Source organism: Oncorhynchus tshawytscha, linkage group LG31 (genome assembly GCF_018296145.1).
Source record: "Oncorhynchus tshawytscha isolate Ot180627B linkage group LG31, Otsh_v2.0, whole genome shotgun sequence".
Taxonomy (NCBI): domain Eukaryota; kingdom Metazoa; phylum Chordata; class Actinopteri; order Salmoniformes; family Salmonidae; genus Oncorhynchus; species Oncorhynchus tshawytscha.
Window position 1 is genome coordinate 5,748,543 of NC_056459.1, and position 19,256 is coordinate 5,767,798.

The following is a 19,256-nucleotide window of genomic DNA, read 5'->3' on the forward strand; positions in this document are numbered from 1 at the left end:
AGATTCGTAAATATTATGGCTAGCCTTTCGCTCACCTATCCCACATTGAAAGCTGAAGGTTCGACCGGCAAAGCCAACACTGCCATTACTTCAGTTTAATCAAAGGCGAGGTGGAAACAAATATATATATATATGTTTCACAAAGCGGGGAAGATTCGACTAGTGAAAACATCTGGCATTGCGATTCATTTCAGTGCGCTTTGATAGGCGACTTTCTTGTACCCTCGTTTCGAACTCTTCCTTCATTGCACTTGCATGATGTCAATCTGATGCACAACACCCTCCCCCGAGATGTCAAATGCGCGGCGTAGTGAGCGGAGTTCGCACTAGCCCGGACGGCTCTACCATCGAAGTGGTGTGTTGCGAGCGGGAGAGAGAGATGACCAGAGCTCCGCGACGCTGGACAGTCAAACATGGAGCTTTTTAAAACGCTAATTTCGGTGCTTTGGATGTTATTGCTGAATGGAAACAAGGGCTGTCACGCTGAGGAAGGTATGTGGAAACCGATTATATGTTTTTTTCCCACGGGACGGCTCATCGCAAGTGGATGATTTAATGTCCAGACTCCAGCGCAGCCGAATTGCCAGTCCGGTTGCAGGTGCCTGCACGGTGATGCGGAAGTTTCAGAGATGCCTACGACGTTGTAGCCTATATGTATGCCTATGTGTACATGTTAAGTAAATCTCAGTACCTTGGAGGAGTTTCTAACATTTAAAATGGGGGGGGGCGTTAGCATTCGGAAAAACCTCTCCAAACCAATTTTGTATGAAAGCCTCCTTAGATCGTTTTGTAGCCGAACATCAGCCTACATTTCAAACAGCTGCCAGCTTTAAGCATCTCTTTTCTTTTCAGTAGCCAAGTGACAGTTAAACATGTGGACAAAATAGATCAAATGGTGAGATATGTAAGTCAAAAATAAATAAAAGCGAGGTGTCAAGTACTGTTTACCGACTTCGGACAAGGATTCATAAAACTGTTATCTTGTAGCAAATGCATAATCCTACAATCGTATTGTTACAAACTGCGTCCATTTATCATTTTGAGTGTGAACGGAAACCGTTACATTTGGACTGTAGTAGTCTCGCATCAACATTGTAATGATGTTGTAGTTTGTATGCGCATGCTGTTAAGAGTAGCCCACTGTTCATTAAATATTAGTCTGGAAAGCGTTTAAAAAAAGCATTGCTTAAATGTCAGGAAGTGATAGGCTACTGTCAACAGCAAAAAAATATTTCAGCACAAAAGCTACATCTCAGCATTCACATTGTTAACCAGATGGAAAAGGAAATATTGCTGTCCTCTAATCTGACACTTGTACAGACAGAATAGAGTCAGACCCAATGTCGATTTGCCTAAACATTAGATTATTACCATGGTTGCCCCATGAATATTCAGTCTGAAAGAAGTCGCTCTAAAACAGACGCAAGAGTCTCGCCAATCCAGAATGTTAATTCGACTGATTTTTACACTTCACCGGTTGTCCTTTTTGACGGTAGGAAGTGGAGATCAAAATATCCACAGGAAATAATTGTTTACCCGACTTTTTGCGTCACCTGTAGGATCTGTCGCTGTTTTTTTTTTTTCATTCTCCTGAGACATTGCACATGATGCAAAAAGTGCATGGCAATAGCGGAACGTGTCCTGAACGTTGTCGACTGAAGCACGTGACATCTTCAGCTGTTTGAGTGGGACAAAGTTCAGTTAAAAAGACATTTCTAAAATATTCTACTTAATATTCATAGTCTCCAGCACCACCCCAACATCAACATATGTGAAAAATGGCATGTTTCAATGTTTTGTAGTAAAGAAAAATAATAGAGGAAGTTGAGTGTTTCCAATGACATCATCAGGTGTGCATCATGTGATTTTAACCAATTATGAGTAGGAATTGCATACTAAATGGTTGATCATCTATTTGGAAAGACTTAGAAGATAAGTAAGCATGCGTAGGGTCAGAATATATTCTGGCTAACACTTGCATAGAGCAACTGGTTTCCTTTGTCTCATTCCCTTACACTCTCTCATACTTCAACACTGAAGACAACATGAGCAAGCTGGCTTATCGATGCCCCCTCTCTACCCAGTAAAATAGTCTGGCCAGTGGGCTCTCTCTCTCTCTCTCTCTCTCTCTCTCTCTGTCTCTCTCTGTCTCTCTCTCTCTCTCTCTCTCTCTCTCTCTCTCTGGTTGTGAGGTATTGAGCCTGGCTCTGATGCAGGCAGAAGTCTGGCTCAGGTGAGTTCAGTAAAGCGTCCTAATCGGTGCTGGGATTCAGAGGAGGAAGAGCACATAATCGCCTACGTCCCCCAGGCGAGGGTTAGTTCTGGAAGTGGCTAAGCACAGCTGAGCCAGGCTGCGCAAACACACATTGCATGTACACTGAACAAAAATATAAACGCAACATGTAAAGTGTTGGTTTCATCAACTAAAATAAAAGATCCCAGAAATGTTTTATATGCACGAAAAGCTTATTTTTAAGTTGTGCACAAATTTGTTTACATCTCTGTTAGTCAACATTTGTCCTTTGCCAAGATAATCAATCCAACAGACAGGTGTGGCATATCAAGAAGCTGATTAAACAGCATTTTACAGGTGCACCTTGTGCTAGGGACAATAAAAGGACACTCTAAAAATGTGCAGTTTTGTCACAGAACACAATGCCACAGATGTCTCAAGTTGGGCTAGTGTGCAATTGGCATCCTGACTGCAGGAATGTCCACCAGAGCTGTTGCCAGATAATTGAATGTTTATTTCTCTACCATAAGCCATCTCAACGTCGTTTTAGAGAATTTGGCAGTAAGTCCACCTGGCCTCACAATGCGCAGACCATGTGTATAGGGGCATGTGGGTGTGCAGTTTGCTGATGTCAACTTTGTGAACAAAGTGCCCCATGGTGACAGTGTTGTTATGGTATGGGCAGGTATAAGCTACGGACAACGAACACAATTACATTAAAAAAAAATCCATGGCAGTTTGAATGCACGTGACGAGATCCGGGGGCCCATTGTCGTGCCAGTCATCCGCCGCCATCACCTCATGTTTCACCATGACAATGCACGGCCCCATGCCACAAGGATTTGTACACACTTCCTGGAAGCTGACAATGTCCCAGTTCTTCCATGACCTGCATACTCACCAGACACATCACCCATTTGAGCATGTTTGGGATGCTCTGGATCGACGTGTACAACAGCGCGTTCCAGTTCCCGCCAATATCCATCAACTTCGCACGGCCATTGAAGAGGAACGGGACAACATTCCACAGGCCACAATCAACAGCCTGATCAACTCTATGCGAAGGAGATGTCGTGCTGCATGAGGCAAATGGTGGTTACACCAGATACTGACTGGTTTTCTGATTCACACCCCCACCTGATTTAAAAAAAAATCCCAGTCATGTGAAATCTATAGATTTAGGGCCTAATGATTTTCATAAAATTGACTGATTTCCTTATATGAACTGTAACCCAGTAAAATCTTTTAAATTCAGTACACAAACAGGCAAACACACACACATGCTGCTCATACGCACGTATAGCTTTGTTACTTACACACACACACATGCTGCTCATACGCACATATAGCTTTGTTACTTACACACACACACAGACACACACACACACACACACACAATCTCGCTTAAAGCTGCAAGATGTCCCTTTTTGTATTTTTTTCATGTTCAAAAGCTCTAATAAGTCGCTAGTGGTTATCCAACGTGATGCAACAGTAACAATAGTGTGCCTGAGAATAGGCTGCCTGAGAATCGCTGAATAACATTTGCTATCTTTTAGCTAAAGGAGATTCTACAATAAGTCTTGAAGGTGAAGTGTCTGCGTATTGAAAACTACAGGACTACAGCGACATCCCAGAACATCAGAGAGTCCGTGTTGAGAAGATTGGGCTCCCAATTAGATAACCCACGACTCTCTGAAGTGCCACCGCCAACAACTGCTGAGCTCTGCTCCAACTTCGAGGAGATGTCGCCACGCAACACAGGGTGCTGTAAGTCCACCTTTTGAGCTGGGAAGGACCGGAGCCTTCCCTGTTGTCAGACTTGGTGGGTCCCGGGAAGTGTGAAAACCTACCGTAGTACTCAGAATTGTGGTCCTACAAGGAGAGGTGGGCCTACAACCTAACATTTAAATCATGTAAAATAGGGGAAGTTTGTGTGGGCAACAATAAACTTTGCGTGAGAAATAATACTTGTGAATTTTAAAAAATCTAGTCATTGTGATTGTGCTTTTGGACTAGTTTTATAATGATTTACTAAACTGTTCTCTTTTCCTGGATATCTATGCTCTTGACGGTTTACACTTCAAATTAGCAGACCTACAGGTGGATAGATATCCAGATGTACTACCCTGCACCTCTCCTCTTTCTTCAAAGGACAGCTCTTTGCAATTGAGTCTGTAATGATAAGAAGCTACATGAAATTGCAGAACGCAGCCAAATGTTTATGATATGATTATAATGTTGTGAAAAGGGTTAACAGTACCACAGGTGATGGTTTTGACTAACCTTCATCTCGGGCCAGCCTCTCTTCTTGCGGTCGGGCAGCCCTTTCGAGGTCTTCCTGTCCAATTCTTTGTGCACCCCTGCCTGTGCCCCTCCATGGTCTGGTGCTCTTTAAAACTGGAGTCCTACAGAAAAAAAAAACATGTACACAACACTTGTGATTGTAGTGCTCACTACATGATCTTTTATGTAAACAAGTTTGGGGTCACTTAGAAATGTCCTTGTTTTTGAAAGGAAAGCACTTTTTTTTGTCCACTTAAAAATAACATCAAATTGATCAGAAATACAGTGTAGATATTAATGTTGTAAATGACTATTGTAGCTGGAAATGGCAGATTTTTTTTTAATGGAATATCTACATAGGCGTACAGAGGCCCATTATCAGCAACCGTCACTCCTGTGTTCCAATGGCACATTGTGTTAACTAATCAAAGTTTATCATTTTAAAAGGCTAATTGATTATTAGAAAACCCTTTTGCAATTATGTTAGCACAGCTGAAAACTGTTGGTCTGATTAAAAAAGCAATAACTGTCCTTCTTTAGACTAATTGAGTATCTGGAGCGTCAGCATTTGTGGGTTTGATTACAGGTTCAAAGAACCTTCTTCTGAAACTCGTCAGTCTATTCTTGTTCTGAGAAATGAAGGCTATTCCATGTGAGAAATTGCCAAGAAACTGAAGATCTCGTACAGCACTGTGTACTACTCCCTTCACAGAACAGAGCAAACTGGCCCTAACCGGAATAGAAAGAGTGGGAGGCCCCGGGGGACAACTGAGCAAGAGGACAAGTACATTAGAGTGTCTAATTTGAGAAACAGACGTTACAAGTCCTCAACTGGCAGCTTCATTAAATAGTACCCAAAAACACCAGTGTCAACCTCGACAGTGAAGAGGCGACTCCGGGATGCTGGCCTTCTAGGCAGAGTTGCAAAGAAAAAGCCTTATCTCAGACTGGCCAATAAAAAGAAAACATTAAGATGGGTAAATGAACACAGGCACTGGACAGAGGAACTCTGCCTAGAAGGTCACCATCCCCGCGTCGCCTCTTCACTGTTGACGTTGAGACTGGTGTTTTGCGGGTAGAACAGTTTGCTCTGTTCTGTAAAGGGAGTAGTACACAGCGTTGTACGAGATCTTCAGTTTCTTGGCAATGTCTGCAGTGTATTTCGGATCAATTTGATCTTATTTTATTGGACAAAAATATGCTTTGCTTTTCAAAAACAAGGACATTTCTAAGTGACCCCAAACTTTTGAACGGTAGTGTATATATGATAAGGATTTTCATGCAGAAGAGTCATGTATGACACTTCTATAATCCATACACGTCTTCATAGCCATAGCTCTCGAGAATCAAGGGGCCATCCCAGTAATGTTATTAGTTACCTACCCAAGGTCGTTTTCCATGAACGCAGAGCCACGATAGTCAATTAATTCTATTGCACTGCTTTTCTTTTTTACACATGGGTGATAACTAATGCGTATCATCATATTGCTATATTTTACCAGGCAAGGAACTACACCGTAGCTATTATCAACCATGTAGCTAGCGAAGTTAGCAATGTCAAGGTAGCCAGCTAGCTAACGTTAGCTACCTTTCTGGTTGACAACGTGGATATTACATTGAGTTTAAAACAAATTGTACCTGCTCTGAAGATAGTGTTGCTGAAATGTTATAGAGTTGTCTTCAATCTTGCCCACAATTGTTCTCGAATCGGCGTCCACAGTCTCAAATTTCTGGACTCTGTTGGGTTGTCACCAGTTACCACAGCCAAACGTTGCTACCCTAGATATCACAGCGGATGTTGATTCTACGTCATCCCAGCGGTGACATACAATGAGAGCTGGGGTTTCTGGTATATCTTATTCAAATCTAGACAAAATACTGCATTCTTGCCAGAAGATTCTCCAAAAACATCTGTACACACATACACTAAACAAAATATGAGCTCTACATTCAACCATTTTAAAGATGTTACAGATGATATAAGGAAATCAGTCAGTTGAAGTACATTCATTAGGCCCTAATTTATGGATTTCATGTGACTGGGAATATAAATATGCATCTGTTGGTCACAGACACCTTTAAAAAAAAAAAAAAAAAGTAGGGGCGTGGGTCAGGAAACTAGTCAGTATTTGGTGGGATCATGCAGCGAGACACTTCTCGTTCGCATAGAGTTGATCAGGCTGTTGATCGTGGAATGTGGCCCCACTCCTCTTTAATGGCTGTGCGAAGTTGCTGGCTATTGGCGGGAACTGGAACACGCTGTCGTGCACGTCGATCCAGATGAGTATGCAGGCCATAGAAGAACTGGGCCATTTTCTGCATCCAGGAATTGTGTACAGATCCTTGCGACATGGTGAAGCAGGATCTGATGGCGGCAGATGAATGGCACAACAGTGGGCCTCAGGATCTCATCACGGTTTCTCTGAGCATTCAAATTGCCATTGCTAAAATGCAATTGTGTTCACTGTCTGTAGCTTACGCCATAGCCCTACCACCACCATGGGGGACTCTTCACAATGTTGACCTCAGCAAACCGCTCGACCACACAATGCCATACACGCTAGCTGCCATCTACCCGATACAGTTGAAACCGGGATTCTTTTGTGAAGAGCACACTTCTCCAGCAATGTGCCAAGGTGAGCATTTGCCCACTGAAATCGCTTACGACGCTGAACTGCAGTCAGGTCAAGACCCTGGTGAGGAACGATGAGCTCACAGATGAGCTTCCCTGAGACGGTTTCTGACAGTTTGTGCAGAAATTCTTCGGTTGCGAAGTACATTTTGTTCAGTGTAGGTACGCAGTGCAGGTTTAACCAGAAAAATCTCACTTAAACACAGATGCACATGTCATTATTGCTTACACACACATACACACACACACACACACACACACACACACAGGCTTTCTTACTGTACACACATGAACAGTCTTTCTGCATACTTATGCACACATACACACGCAGAGTGTACACAAACATGTTGAAAGTACTATAATACTGTAGAGCGCTTTACACACACAGCTCTTGTGTTGGTGGCTTGAGTCGTTTCCCCTGAATGCTGGCCGGTTGGCTTGGAAGCTCTGTTCTAATTTGATGTTGTGACAGCGATGAATTGCTGTGAAAGCAATGTGTTTCTGAAGGCTGGGTTTGGCAGCCCTGTAAGTGGGGCTCGCCACAGGGGGGGGGAATTTGCTTCTGTCTGTTGTTCCGCTTCCTCTCCATCCAATCTGTATTATTAGAGATAATTTGCCACGTTCATACACGTACCTGTCCTAATAAGAATGAAATGCTCAATTTACACTTGTATTTTTTATTTTTTTTTAACTTAAAGGGTCACAGTAAGGTAAGCCATTCTGATCCTGTAGGTCAATAATTGGGCAAACAATCAGAATTGTATGAATGTAGCCATTGTGCTTTTTAGTGGATCTTCATAATGTATTCCTGGTATTGAATGTCTTTCTGGTCTGTTTGTGTGTGTGTTCATGTTTTTGAAATCATGTTGTGTAATTCTTTGTTTGTCTCTGTGTCAATTTGCGTTTCTTTGTGTCTCCTCGGATTTCTGCATGCACCTGTGTGTGTGTGTGTGTGCATCCCCACATTACCATGCGTCTCACATCCCAGGCTTAGTTAACGAGAACTAATACGAGTGGGGCCCCTGTAGGCAGTGCGGGGTGTCTTCCCCTCCTCACGCAGTCAATCTGGAGCTCGTGGCCGCTCTCTCATTCCCCACGCGTTGACGCTAACACACCTTGGCATCTCATCGGGATCTCATTTACTGCTCCCCCTCCTCCCCTCCCCTCCGTAATCACCCATTCTGCAGAGGAGAGAAGATGGGGAGTCGCAGCCCGAGTTAAAACTGCAGCGTAGCCTCTGGGTTCATCGGGTTCATCCTCAAATAGGGGTTTAGTTTTTGAGATGCCCCTACCTGAGGTAGAACAAAACACAACCATGTTTTTTTTCTCGAATTTCTCCCATTTATGAAATGGACGTTTGGGGAATTTTTTTTTACTGCGAAAGTGGTTATATCTATAGATGTTGTGACACACCAAACCCCTAACTTCAAAATAAGCTCATGTAACCAAATATTACAAGCTCTGATATTGGAAAAATGTGTAATACTAGTAGTCGATGGACTGCATACACACCTATATCGTCATGAATCATGTCCTGGAGGCACCTCTGCAGAGTGATCACTGGCTGGCACAGCCACAAAGTCATCCAATCTGATTTTAAACCTCACCTTAACCACACTGCTAACCATAATGCCCAACCCTAACCTTAACCACACTGCTAACCATAATGCCCAACCCTAACCTTAACCACACCGCTAACCATAATGCCCAACCCTAACCTTAACCACACCGCTAACCATAATGCCCAACCCTAACCTTAACCACACCGCTAACCATAATGCCCAACCCTAACCTTAACCACACCGCTAACCATAATGCCCAACCCTAACCTTAACCACACCGCTAACCATAATGCCCAACCCTAACCTTAACCACACCGCTAACCATAATGCCCAACCCTAACCTTAACCACACCGCTAACCATAATGCCCAACCCTAACCTTAACCACACCGCTAACCATAATGCCCAACCCTAACCTTAACCACACCGCTAACCATAATGCCCAACCCTAACCTTAACCACACCGCTAACCATAATGCCCAACCCTAACCTTAACCACACCGCTAACCATAATGCCCAACCCTAACCTTAACCACACCGCTAACCATAATGCCCAACCCTAACCTTAACCACACCGCTAACCATAATGCCCAACCCTAACCTTAACCACACCGCTAACCATAATGCCCAACCCTAACCTTAACCACACCGCTAACCATAATGCCCAACCCTAACCTTAACCACACATAATGCCCAACCCTAACCTAACCATAATGCCCAACCCTAACCTTAACCACACCGCTAACCATAATGCCCAACCCTAACATTAACCACACCGCTAACCATAATGCCCAACCCTAACCTTAACCACACCGCTAACCATAATGCCCAACCCTAACCTTAACCACACCGCTAACCATAATGCCCAACCCTAACCTTAACCACACCGCTAACCATAATGCCCAACCCTAACATTAACCACACCGCTAACCATAATGCCCAACCCTAACATTAACCACACCGCTAACCATAATGCCCAACCCTAACCTTAAATGAAGACCAAAAAGCTCATTTTAGTTTTCATGAATTTCTTCAATTGAGCAAATTTAAGACTTATGACAATCGTTAACCTGCCTTTATTTATCTGCAGACTTTAACCAGCTTAAAGCACTGGCCCCATGACAGACAGCCAACTCATTTTAATTCTCTGCTTCATTATGCTATCCTGAACTCTCTGAAATGAATTGTGGCACATGCTCCGAAAGCAGACAACCCGAAGTAGTCACCTTCCTTTGCGTCTAATTTGACAAATTTGCTGTGCTTGGTGCAAACCCCCCTTTTTTTGTGAGTGTCAACGTGTGGGCTCAGATCCCCGGTTCTTCTCTGTTGGCTGAGGCAGAGGGGTTCTGGAGCTGACAGTGGTGACCTCGCTGTGTGCGAAAGGTCGCAGTGATTTGTGAAGTTGGCAGGCGTGTCTGTGACATTCTCCCTCTGGGCTTTTTGGTGCCATCTCATTTTGATGGCAGGGCGCGAGCGAGAGGAAAGGAGGAGAGGAAATTAGCCAGGTCCATAGTGAGAGAAAGGAGGGTGTAACCGAAGGGGAGGGTGGGGGTGAGGGAAACTGGGATGAGAGAAACAAGGGAGCATCCTAACCTGTCACCTTACCTTTGGTACATACAGCAGCTCTCCAATAAGGAATTTTGTAGCCTAATAAAGTCCAACAGTTCCCACAATGACTCGCTGCTCTCTAAAGCATTTGCTTACTTACCAAAGGCTAACATTGACCTTGCGATGGATTGATTGATTGTGTCTGTCTGTCTTCAAAGCCTTCCGAGGGGGTCGCTTGATTTTCCTTTGTTCCCCTGTAAGGACGGGTGTGTGTGTGTGTGTGTGTGTGTGTGTGTGTGTGTGTGTGTGTGTGTGTGTGTGTGTGTGTGTGTGTGTGTGTGTGTGTGTGTGTGTATAAATAATAGGTAAGATGGATGTTTTTTTTTTAGCTAATGCTTTAGCCCCATTGGATAGTGAGGAATGATTAGGGGACGTTATACTGGTTCTAGTTGAGAATGGGGGTATTTGGGATAGATGGGTCTCAATGGCAGATTCTGACTTAGGAATAAAGAACAATAGTGTGTGTGTCATTTTTAGCATGTGTAGAGGACGTCACGCTGCTTGCTTAGTGCGTACCACTTCCGATTCGGGCCATACTTGGCGCAAACTCGCTACCCCTTCTTCCCAAACACGCGACTGTCCTTCAAGCGTCTTAGCCGATCGCGCCACTTGCCGATCGAACACCCGACGTTTCACACATCTCCACGCGCTACACATGAGTGGGTACTATAGTTATTGCAGCGTGAGAAGCCTTAACATGCTCCACTCTGCTCTGGGTGTTTCCATCGTCCACCACCCAAGCTGTTCAAACGAGCAGGGGTTCAATGAAGCCACCACGGTCAATATTCAGTAGCTGCTAAACTCAAAGTGGAGATGAACATGGAGAGTGGGACTCTGGGGAACTGGTCAAGACAGTAGCAGGGGTCGGAGAGAAGTTGGGTTTTTTTAACAACAGAAATGTGTGCCCATCCACTTGCAACACACATATTAAAACACCCACCCACATAAAAACATCTCACATGAATACAAGCACATACACTAAAGGGAGGGAGTGCTTTTGGGAAAGGGAGGGAGTGCTTTTGGGAAAGGAAGGGAGTGCTTTTGGGAAAGGGAGGGAGTGCTTTTGGGAAAGGGAGGGAGGCAAAGGGAGGGAGTGCTTTTGGGAAAGGGAGGGAGTGCTTTTGGGAAAGGGAGGGAGTGCTTTTGGGAAAGGGAGGGAGTGCTTTTGGGAAAGGGAGGGAGTGCTTTTGGGAAAGGGAGGGAGTGCTTTTGGGAAAGGGAGGGAGTGCTTTTGGGAAAGGGAGGGAGTGCTTTTGGGAAAGGGAGGGAGTGCTTTTGGGAAAGGGAGGGAGTGCTTTTGGGAAAGGGAGGGAGAAAGGGAGGGAGTGCTGCTCTTTTGTTTTCCATTGGTTTACGACGTTGCCTTGACGAATGTATTCGCTCCTCTGTGTATACTGTACAGTGATAAGAATTGAGTGGTTGTCTGGGAGCCGAGTTCATGCAAAGGGACTTAGCTCCTCAACATATTCTATACAGTATATTATGTAGTCCAAGTGGAATTGAACTGATCACTTTAGTCCATTTGAAAGTGGTTTTTAGTCCAGAAATAGGCTTAATTTGATGCTTAGAAACCGGCCCTGAAAGTACTCAACTTTTATGCTTTTGGCATACGAGATGAGTGGGAAAGGAAAGACAACTTCTTCCATAGGTCCTATAGTACCAGTCTCTCTAGCTAACATCCCACTCCTTGCCCCTTCTTGCCACTGCCAAAGATACTGCACTCCTCAAGCTCATTAATGATAGAACGTTCATATTTGAAGATTGGCAGAAATGATCTTTGGCACATGACATGGACGACAAGGAGTGGATTAGCTAAAGAGGCTGGTACCGAGGTTATATAGCGACCGAATGTGCCCTTTCCTATTACCAAAGGTTGAATGTGCTGGTTCTTTTCTCACAGCTGTTGGCTTTGAGACGATCGGCCTCAATCTAGCCTGGTTTAGACTTCAGCATTACCTGCTGTGTCACAGGTCAGGGTGAGGGCACAGAGGAACACACACACACACACACACACACACACACAATGACTACTCCTCAATGTCTCCATTACACAGCAAATGATCAGAATATCCACAGTGTACTTCAGATGTATTTTGTTGTATCCTGACATGGAAGTACTGCATCTCGCTGCCACTGTTGAGTCATCCACTAGAATGTAAACCTCTGAGATTTGAGTTCTGCGGCTTGTAGAACATGACATGAGGGTCTGTGCCATGTGCCCATCTATCCAGGGATTCCATATTGGACAGACATATGTGAAAACAGAATGCCGTGTCCACCGTCCACCCCTGCTAATGTCTGTATCCCATCACATGAGCCTCCCCTCTCCCCATCACGCTGTGTCGGTGCTCGCCTCGCCGGGCCTGACTCTTTGGGGGGTGGGGGGGTTCGTCAGGCTGAGAGTGCTTCTAATGGGCTTTTCATGTCCGCCCGCTAGTCCAATGCTGCGGCGACGTCCGCAACGACTGTGTGCAAAGTGAAGGCGACTTCTGCCAATTACATTTCTCACTTCTCGCCCCCTAAAGCATTTTGACGTGCCTGTGGGCTACTCTCTGTGTTACAGGGCCACTTCTGCAGTGGTTTCCCCGATCTCACTCAAATCCGTGCCTCATTTCATACTCGTGGCATCGTGTTCCTCCTCCTCCTCCTCCGTCGTCAACACGCCTCGTGCTGCGAATGTGACGTGTACAATGCGCCAGAGCAGACGTCTCCGTAATGCACTGATTTCATCCACGTTTCAAAGGGGAAAAGCCACTGTGTTAGCCATAGGAGGTCATGTGAGTGATTGCATTTTTTCCCCGAGCAGACGGGGCTGGGCTTTAAAGCAACCAATACATGTTTGATTGGAAGGCCTCCTGGGTTGAATTGATACAAAACAAGGTTCTTGTGTTTTGAAAGGCACGTTTGTGAAGAGATTGATCACACTTGGCGCTAGCATAACAGGAGTCCCATCCAGTGACAAAGAAAAGGTCTGGTGCAATCAGAGAGAAATATCCTCGCTCCTAATCAGGCGCTTATCAGCGCCGTCAGCTCCTCAGTTAAACAGCGTGCTTACTGATTAGGCTTTTAGGCACAAGTACCACTGGCTTCAATTAAATGCGCTGTGTATACACACGTATACCCACATACAGTTCATTCACACCCACATACACCCGACGTGTCTTTGTGTGCAATCCTGCCCCGTTCCCTATCCCCTTCTGGTAATGACAGTCATGTAGGAAATTCAGCTGGCAGGGGCACATAAAGCATTACCCCCCCCCCCTTTGGAGAGGCATTTAACCTTTCAAACTCAGACCAGGGGAACTTAACACACGCTCACCTCACCATCTCAGTTACAATGGGGCCCGCCGTTCCCCCTGTCCTCCCCTCTCCCCTCCTCCTCAGTGTGGGTTTGACCAGTGACCTGGAATATTGCCCGACCTTTCTAACACACGCTCACCCCACCATCTCAGTTACAATGGGGCCCGCCGTTCCCCTGTCCTCCTCTCTCCCCTCCGCCTCAGTGTGGGTTTGACCAGTGACCTGGAATATTGCCCGACCTTTCTAACACACGCTCACCTCACCATCTCAGTTACAATGGGGCCCGCCGTTCCCCTGTCCTCCCCTCTCCCCTCCTCCTCAGTGTGGGTTTGACCAGTGACCTGGAATATTACCCGACCTTTCTAACGCACGCTCACCTCACCATCTCAGTTACAATGGGGCCCGCCGTTCCCCCTGTCCTCCCCTCTCCCCTCCTCCTCAGTGTGGGTTTGACCAGTGACCTGGAATATTGCCCGACCTTTCTAACACACGCTCACCTCACCATCTCAGTTACAATGGGGCCCGCCGTTCCCCTGTCCTCCCCTCTCCCCTCCTCCTCAGTGTGGGTTTGACCAGTGACCTGGAATATTGCCCGACCTTTCTAACACACGCTCACCTCACCATCTCAGTTACAATGGGGCCCGCCGTTCCCCTGTCCTCCCCTCTCCCCTCCTCCTCAGTGTGGGTTTGACCAGTGACCTGGAATATTGCCCGACCTTTCTAACACACGCTCACCCCACCATCTCAGTTACAATGGGGCCCGCCGTTCCCCCTGTCCTCCTCTCTCCCCTCCGCCTCAGTGTGGGTTTGACCAGTGACCTGGAATATTGCCCGACCTTTTAACACACGCTCACCTCACCATCTCAGTTACAATGGGGCCCGCCGTTCCCCCTGTCCTCCCCTCTCCCCTCCTCCTCAGTGTGGGTTTGACCAGTGACCTGGAATATTGCCCGACCTTTTAACACACGCTCACCTCACCATCTCAGTTACAATGGGGCCCGCCGTTCCCCTGTCCTCCCCTCTCCCCTCCTCCTCAGTGTGGGTTTGACCAGTGACCTGGAATATTGCCCGACCTTTCTAACACACGGTTTCCTCTGCGATGAATAAATACATAAATCACACGGCTCTGGCTCGGTCGCTTTTACAACCTGCCTGCCTCCCTCCCTCCCTCCCTCCCTCCCTCACCCCTGTCCCACCCACACCCCGCCAACGAGCAGAGTAGGTTCCTCTGAAGTGGCTACCCCCCCCCCAGGAGGCGGCTGTTCACAATGAAAGGGTCTTAGCCGTGGGGTCCTTGGCGAGAGCAGTGTAGGGTGGTGGATATCTGTAATGGGCTGAGTGTCTGTAACCTGCCAGCACGGGCCCCTTAGTATTCAGTTGTTCAGCGGAGAGGGAGAGGGAGAGGGAAGAGAAGGGGGGGAATAGAGAGGGGAGGAGGGTGACTGTACACACACACACACACTGGATGATTTCGCTGAAGGGTAAAGAAGGTCATTGTGTGTTTCATTGCTGCTTGTGTGGAACTACACTGTATTGGAACAATTATGTTCATTTGGGCATTTATTTATTTTATTTAACCTTTTATTTAACTAGGCAAGTCGGTTAAGAACAAATTCATATTTACAATGACGGCCTACCAAAAGGCCTCCTGCGGGGGATAAAAAAATCTATGAATATAGGACAAAACACACATCACGACACGAGAGACACTACATAAAGAGAGACCTAAGACGACAACATAGCAAAGCAGCAACGCATGACAACACAGCATGGTAGCAACACAACATGGTAGCAGCACAAAGCATGGTATAAATATGAAATACAACAGCACAAAGGACAAGAAGGTAGAGACAACAATACATCAGGTTGACGCAGCCACAACTGTCAGTGAGTTTCCATGATTGAGTCTTTGAATGAAGAGAGTGAGATAAAACTGTCCAGTTTGAGTGTTTTGTTGCAGCTCGTTCCAGTCGCTAGCTGCAGCGAACTGAAAAGAGGAGCGACCCAGGGATGTGTGTGCTTTGGGGAACTTTAACAGAACGTGACTGGCAGAACGGGTGTTGTATGTAGAGGATGAGGGCTGCATTTGATATCTCAGATAGGGGGGAGTGAGGCCTAAGAGGGTTTTCTAAATAAGCATTTTATAAGCATCTTGCGACAGGTGTACAGAGATGACCAGTTTCCAGAGGAGTACAGAGTGTAGTGATGTGTCCTGTAAGGAGCATTGGTGGCAAATCTGATGGACAAATGGTAAAGAACATCTAGCCGTGGGTGGGAGGGTCATCTGAATCAGGGTTAGTTTGGCTGCTGGGGTGAAAGAGGAGGGATTACGATAGAGGAAACCAAGTCCGGATTTAACTTTGGCCTGCAGATTTGATATGAGCTGAGGGATGGACAGTGTACCGTCTAGCCATACTCCCAAATACTTGTATGAGGTGACTACCTCAAGCTCTAAACTCTCAGAGGTAGTAATCACACCAGTGGAGAGAGGGGCATTCTTCTTACCAAACCACATGACCTTTGTTTTGCAGGTGTTCAGAACAAGGTTAAGGGTAGAGAAAGCTTGTTGGACACTAAGAAAGCTTTGTTGTAGAGCATTTAACACAAAATCCAGGGAAGGGGCCAGCTGAGTATAAGACTATGTCATCTGCATATAAATGGATGAGAGAGCTTCCTACTGCCTGAGCTATGTTGTTGGCATATATTGAGAAGAGCATGGGGCCTAGGATCGAGCCTTGGGGTACTCCCTTGGTGACAGGCAGTGGCTGAGACGGCAGATTTTCTGACTTTATATACTGCACTCTTTGAGAGAGGTAGTTAGACAAAACCAGGCCAAAAACCCCTCAGAGACACCAATATTCCTTAGCTGGCCCACATGAATGGAATGGTCTATCGTACCGTATCAAAAGCTTTGGCCAAGTCAATAGAAATAGCAGCACAACACGGCAAAGGTGACACCATTTAAGGTTGCAGTGACGGGTACTGTACAAAGTAGGTCACATGCATGTCCCCAGCTCTCCTTTCTGTCATTAACTCAACATACTATACTTTAGGAACCCCCATGCTGTGTGGATACCATTTACACACATAGAAATGATGTCCCTGTGGCAAAACACACACACACACACACACACAGAAATAAATGTCAAATACCGAAATGTTTTTCCTCCCTCGTTCACTTCATTATATGGCTTTCCACCAGCCTCTCTCCAGCCTCAAGCAGAAACACAGCACTGTAGCCATGGTTATTAGAGGCCAAAGATGCATGAAGGGAGAATGTGTGTGTGCTCGCGCCAAAGATGCATGAGGGCAGAATTAGTCCTCCGCTGGAGCTGCAAGCGCAAGGCATGTCTCCGAATGGAATTGTGTGTAATTATTGACGCTCCCTGCCGTGTAATGTGTTGGCTTAGTGTGTTTGCCTCTGTGTCTGCTCTGGGTTTTCCTTCCGTTGGCGGTCTCTGTGAGTGTTCTTTTTTAAAAATCCAGTCTTGCAACTCCAGGATTGTGGGTTCGATTCCCAGGACCACTCACACGTAACATTTGTGCACACACGACTAAGTGGCTTTGGACAGAAAGTGTCTGCTAAATGGTATATATTATTAGGGATATTTATGTTAGTGGGGGCTCGTGTAAGAGGTGGCGGTGTTTGTGGCACGTATAGTGTGTCTAGGTGCATCTTTGATTTCTAGAGTCTTTGGTCATACTTGCGTTAGTGTTCTATACATTCTGTGGAGCTACTGTGTAAATAGTAGTAACGCGTGCTCGTCTGCAACGATGGTGTGTGAGGTGAGATGCGCTGAGGGGTAAGGATGTAATGTGTGGTCAGATGGTCAGAGGGTGAGGTGGCTAGTCTCTCTCTGGGGCAGATGGGGCCAACACAGGAAGTGCCAGTAGCCAGCTGTTCTCCTCCCCTCAGTCACCAATACTAACTGCCATAACCACCACAGCCAGGAGGGGAGGAGAAAGAGCTCTCGGTACACACACGCTCTCACTGTACACAAAATGCACATGCCGAGTTAAGCAAAGAAATGCGAACATACACTGGTTCTACAGCCACACTTCCTCTGATTTAATTCTCTCCATTTCTGGATCTCCCTCTGTCCCCCTCTGTCCCCCTCTGTGTCCCTCTGTCCCCCTCTGTGTCCCTCTGTCCCCCTCTGTGCCCCTCTGTGTCCCTCTGTGTCCCTCTGTGTCCCTCTGTGTCCCTCTGTGTTCCTCTGTGTTCCTCTGTGTTCCTCTGTGTCCCTCTGTGTTCCTCTGTGTTCCTCTGTCTCCCTCTGTGTTCCTCTGTCTCCCTCTGTCTCCCTGTATCTTTCTGTCCATCTTTAAAGGGATACTTTGGGGTTTTGGAAATAAGTCGGATGAACTCATGGACACTGTGCAAAGCTGTTACCATAGACTTTCAGTCGTTGTGCTAACGCTAGTTAGCAATTGCGCTAGCGCCAGCTAGTGAGTCGTTTTTTTCCCCCTCCCGTTCCTCCTTTTGTATCAAGTTTGAGTCTCCTTGAGTTGACCTTCAGAGAGCCACAGCCCATTAGCCCGACAGAAAGACAGGAGTGGAGTAGTAATTCAACACTAACCAGGCCCGCTCCTCCACCCCATACACAGTGACAGACAGCACACTCAGAGAGGACCCACTGACATGCTGACATGCTGGCAGGCTTCAGAGTAGAAAGAGTGTGTGTGTCTGTGTGTGTATGTATGTGTGTGTGTGTGTGTGTGTGTGCGCTTCCCTGCGTGTCTGTGTGTTTGAGGGAATGTAGGCTGTGCATTGTGTTTTGCGTGTTTCCTCACACTACCCCACACTGTTCCAGAGTAGAGATGTGCAGTAGCCCCAGGTTTTCTGATCCAGCAGCCTGAGATGCTAGTGCAGCATCCTGTTTTGTGTGTGAATGATCCGTGTTTTAGTGTGGGACTCTGTGGCAGTGGACCACAACACACACACACACACACACACACACACCAGTAGCATCAACATCCATTCATTACCTCCAGACTCCCTCCAGCTCCTCCTGTCTTTCTCTCTCTGTTCCTCTCTCCCTCTCTTTGTTACACCAGGTCTGCCGTGGGAGAAGGAAAAACAGCCAAAAGCTCCAAAAGGAAGCTGTAACGAGGGTTTAAACAATTTATAGTGAGTGTATTTACCCTGTGTATCCTCTACCGGTTGGTCAGAGCTCTGCGCTCTAAACGAGTAGAGAATAGTTTCTTTCTTTCTCTATCAGCCACAGAAGAGTGCACAATGCGCTCTGAAACGTGTCCTCGGCTGGTCGGAACAGAGGAACATGACTCCTCTCTTGTCATCACACCGACCACAAAACCACACTCCCTCCGCAGGAAACACTTTGGCAGCATAAACCAACAGTGCTGTTTCGTCCAACTCAAGCTGTGACACAGTGCTTAGTTAATGTTCAGGGCTGGATTCCAGTCTGAAGGACTGGTACTTCTCCCACTGCTCTCAAACATTACCTGATCGCTTGAAGCATCCTGTCCCGGCTTGCAGATCCGCGAGGAAGTTATAGCAGCCAGGGATGATTTCGATTGGAATCCAGCCCAGACGTCTGCTGAACCCTCCTCCGTCCCCCGTTGCCCTCGTCCTTGTTTTGTTTATTTCAAACCTGTGTGTGAGGCTGCAAGCACAC

At 46.4% G+C, this 19,256-nt stretch overlaps 1 protein-coding gene across 1 annotated transcript in view; it reads left to right on the forward strand.

Annotated features, from left to right (window-relative positions):
• Window positions 1-344: 344 nt before the first annotated feature.
• LOC112229354 (ephrin type-A receptor 7-like) overlaps window positions 345-19,256 on the forward strand; it is a 181,065-nt gene continuing 162,153 nt past the window's right edge. The window contains exon 1 of the mRNA XM_042310483.1: window positions 345-492. Coding sequence (XP_042166417.1) covers window positions 414-492 — 79 coding nt within the window. The 5' untranslated portion in view covers window positions 345-413. The remainder of the gene's footprint in view (window positions 493-19,256) is intronic.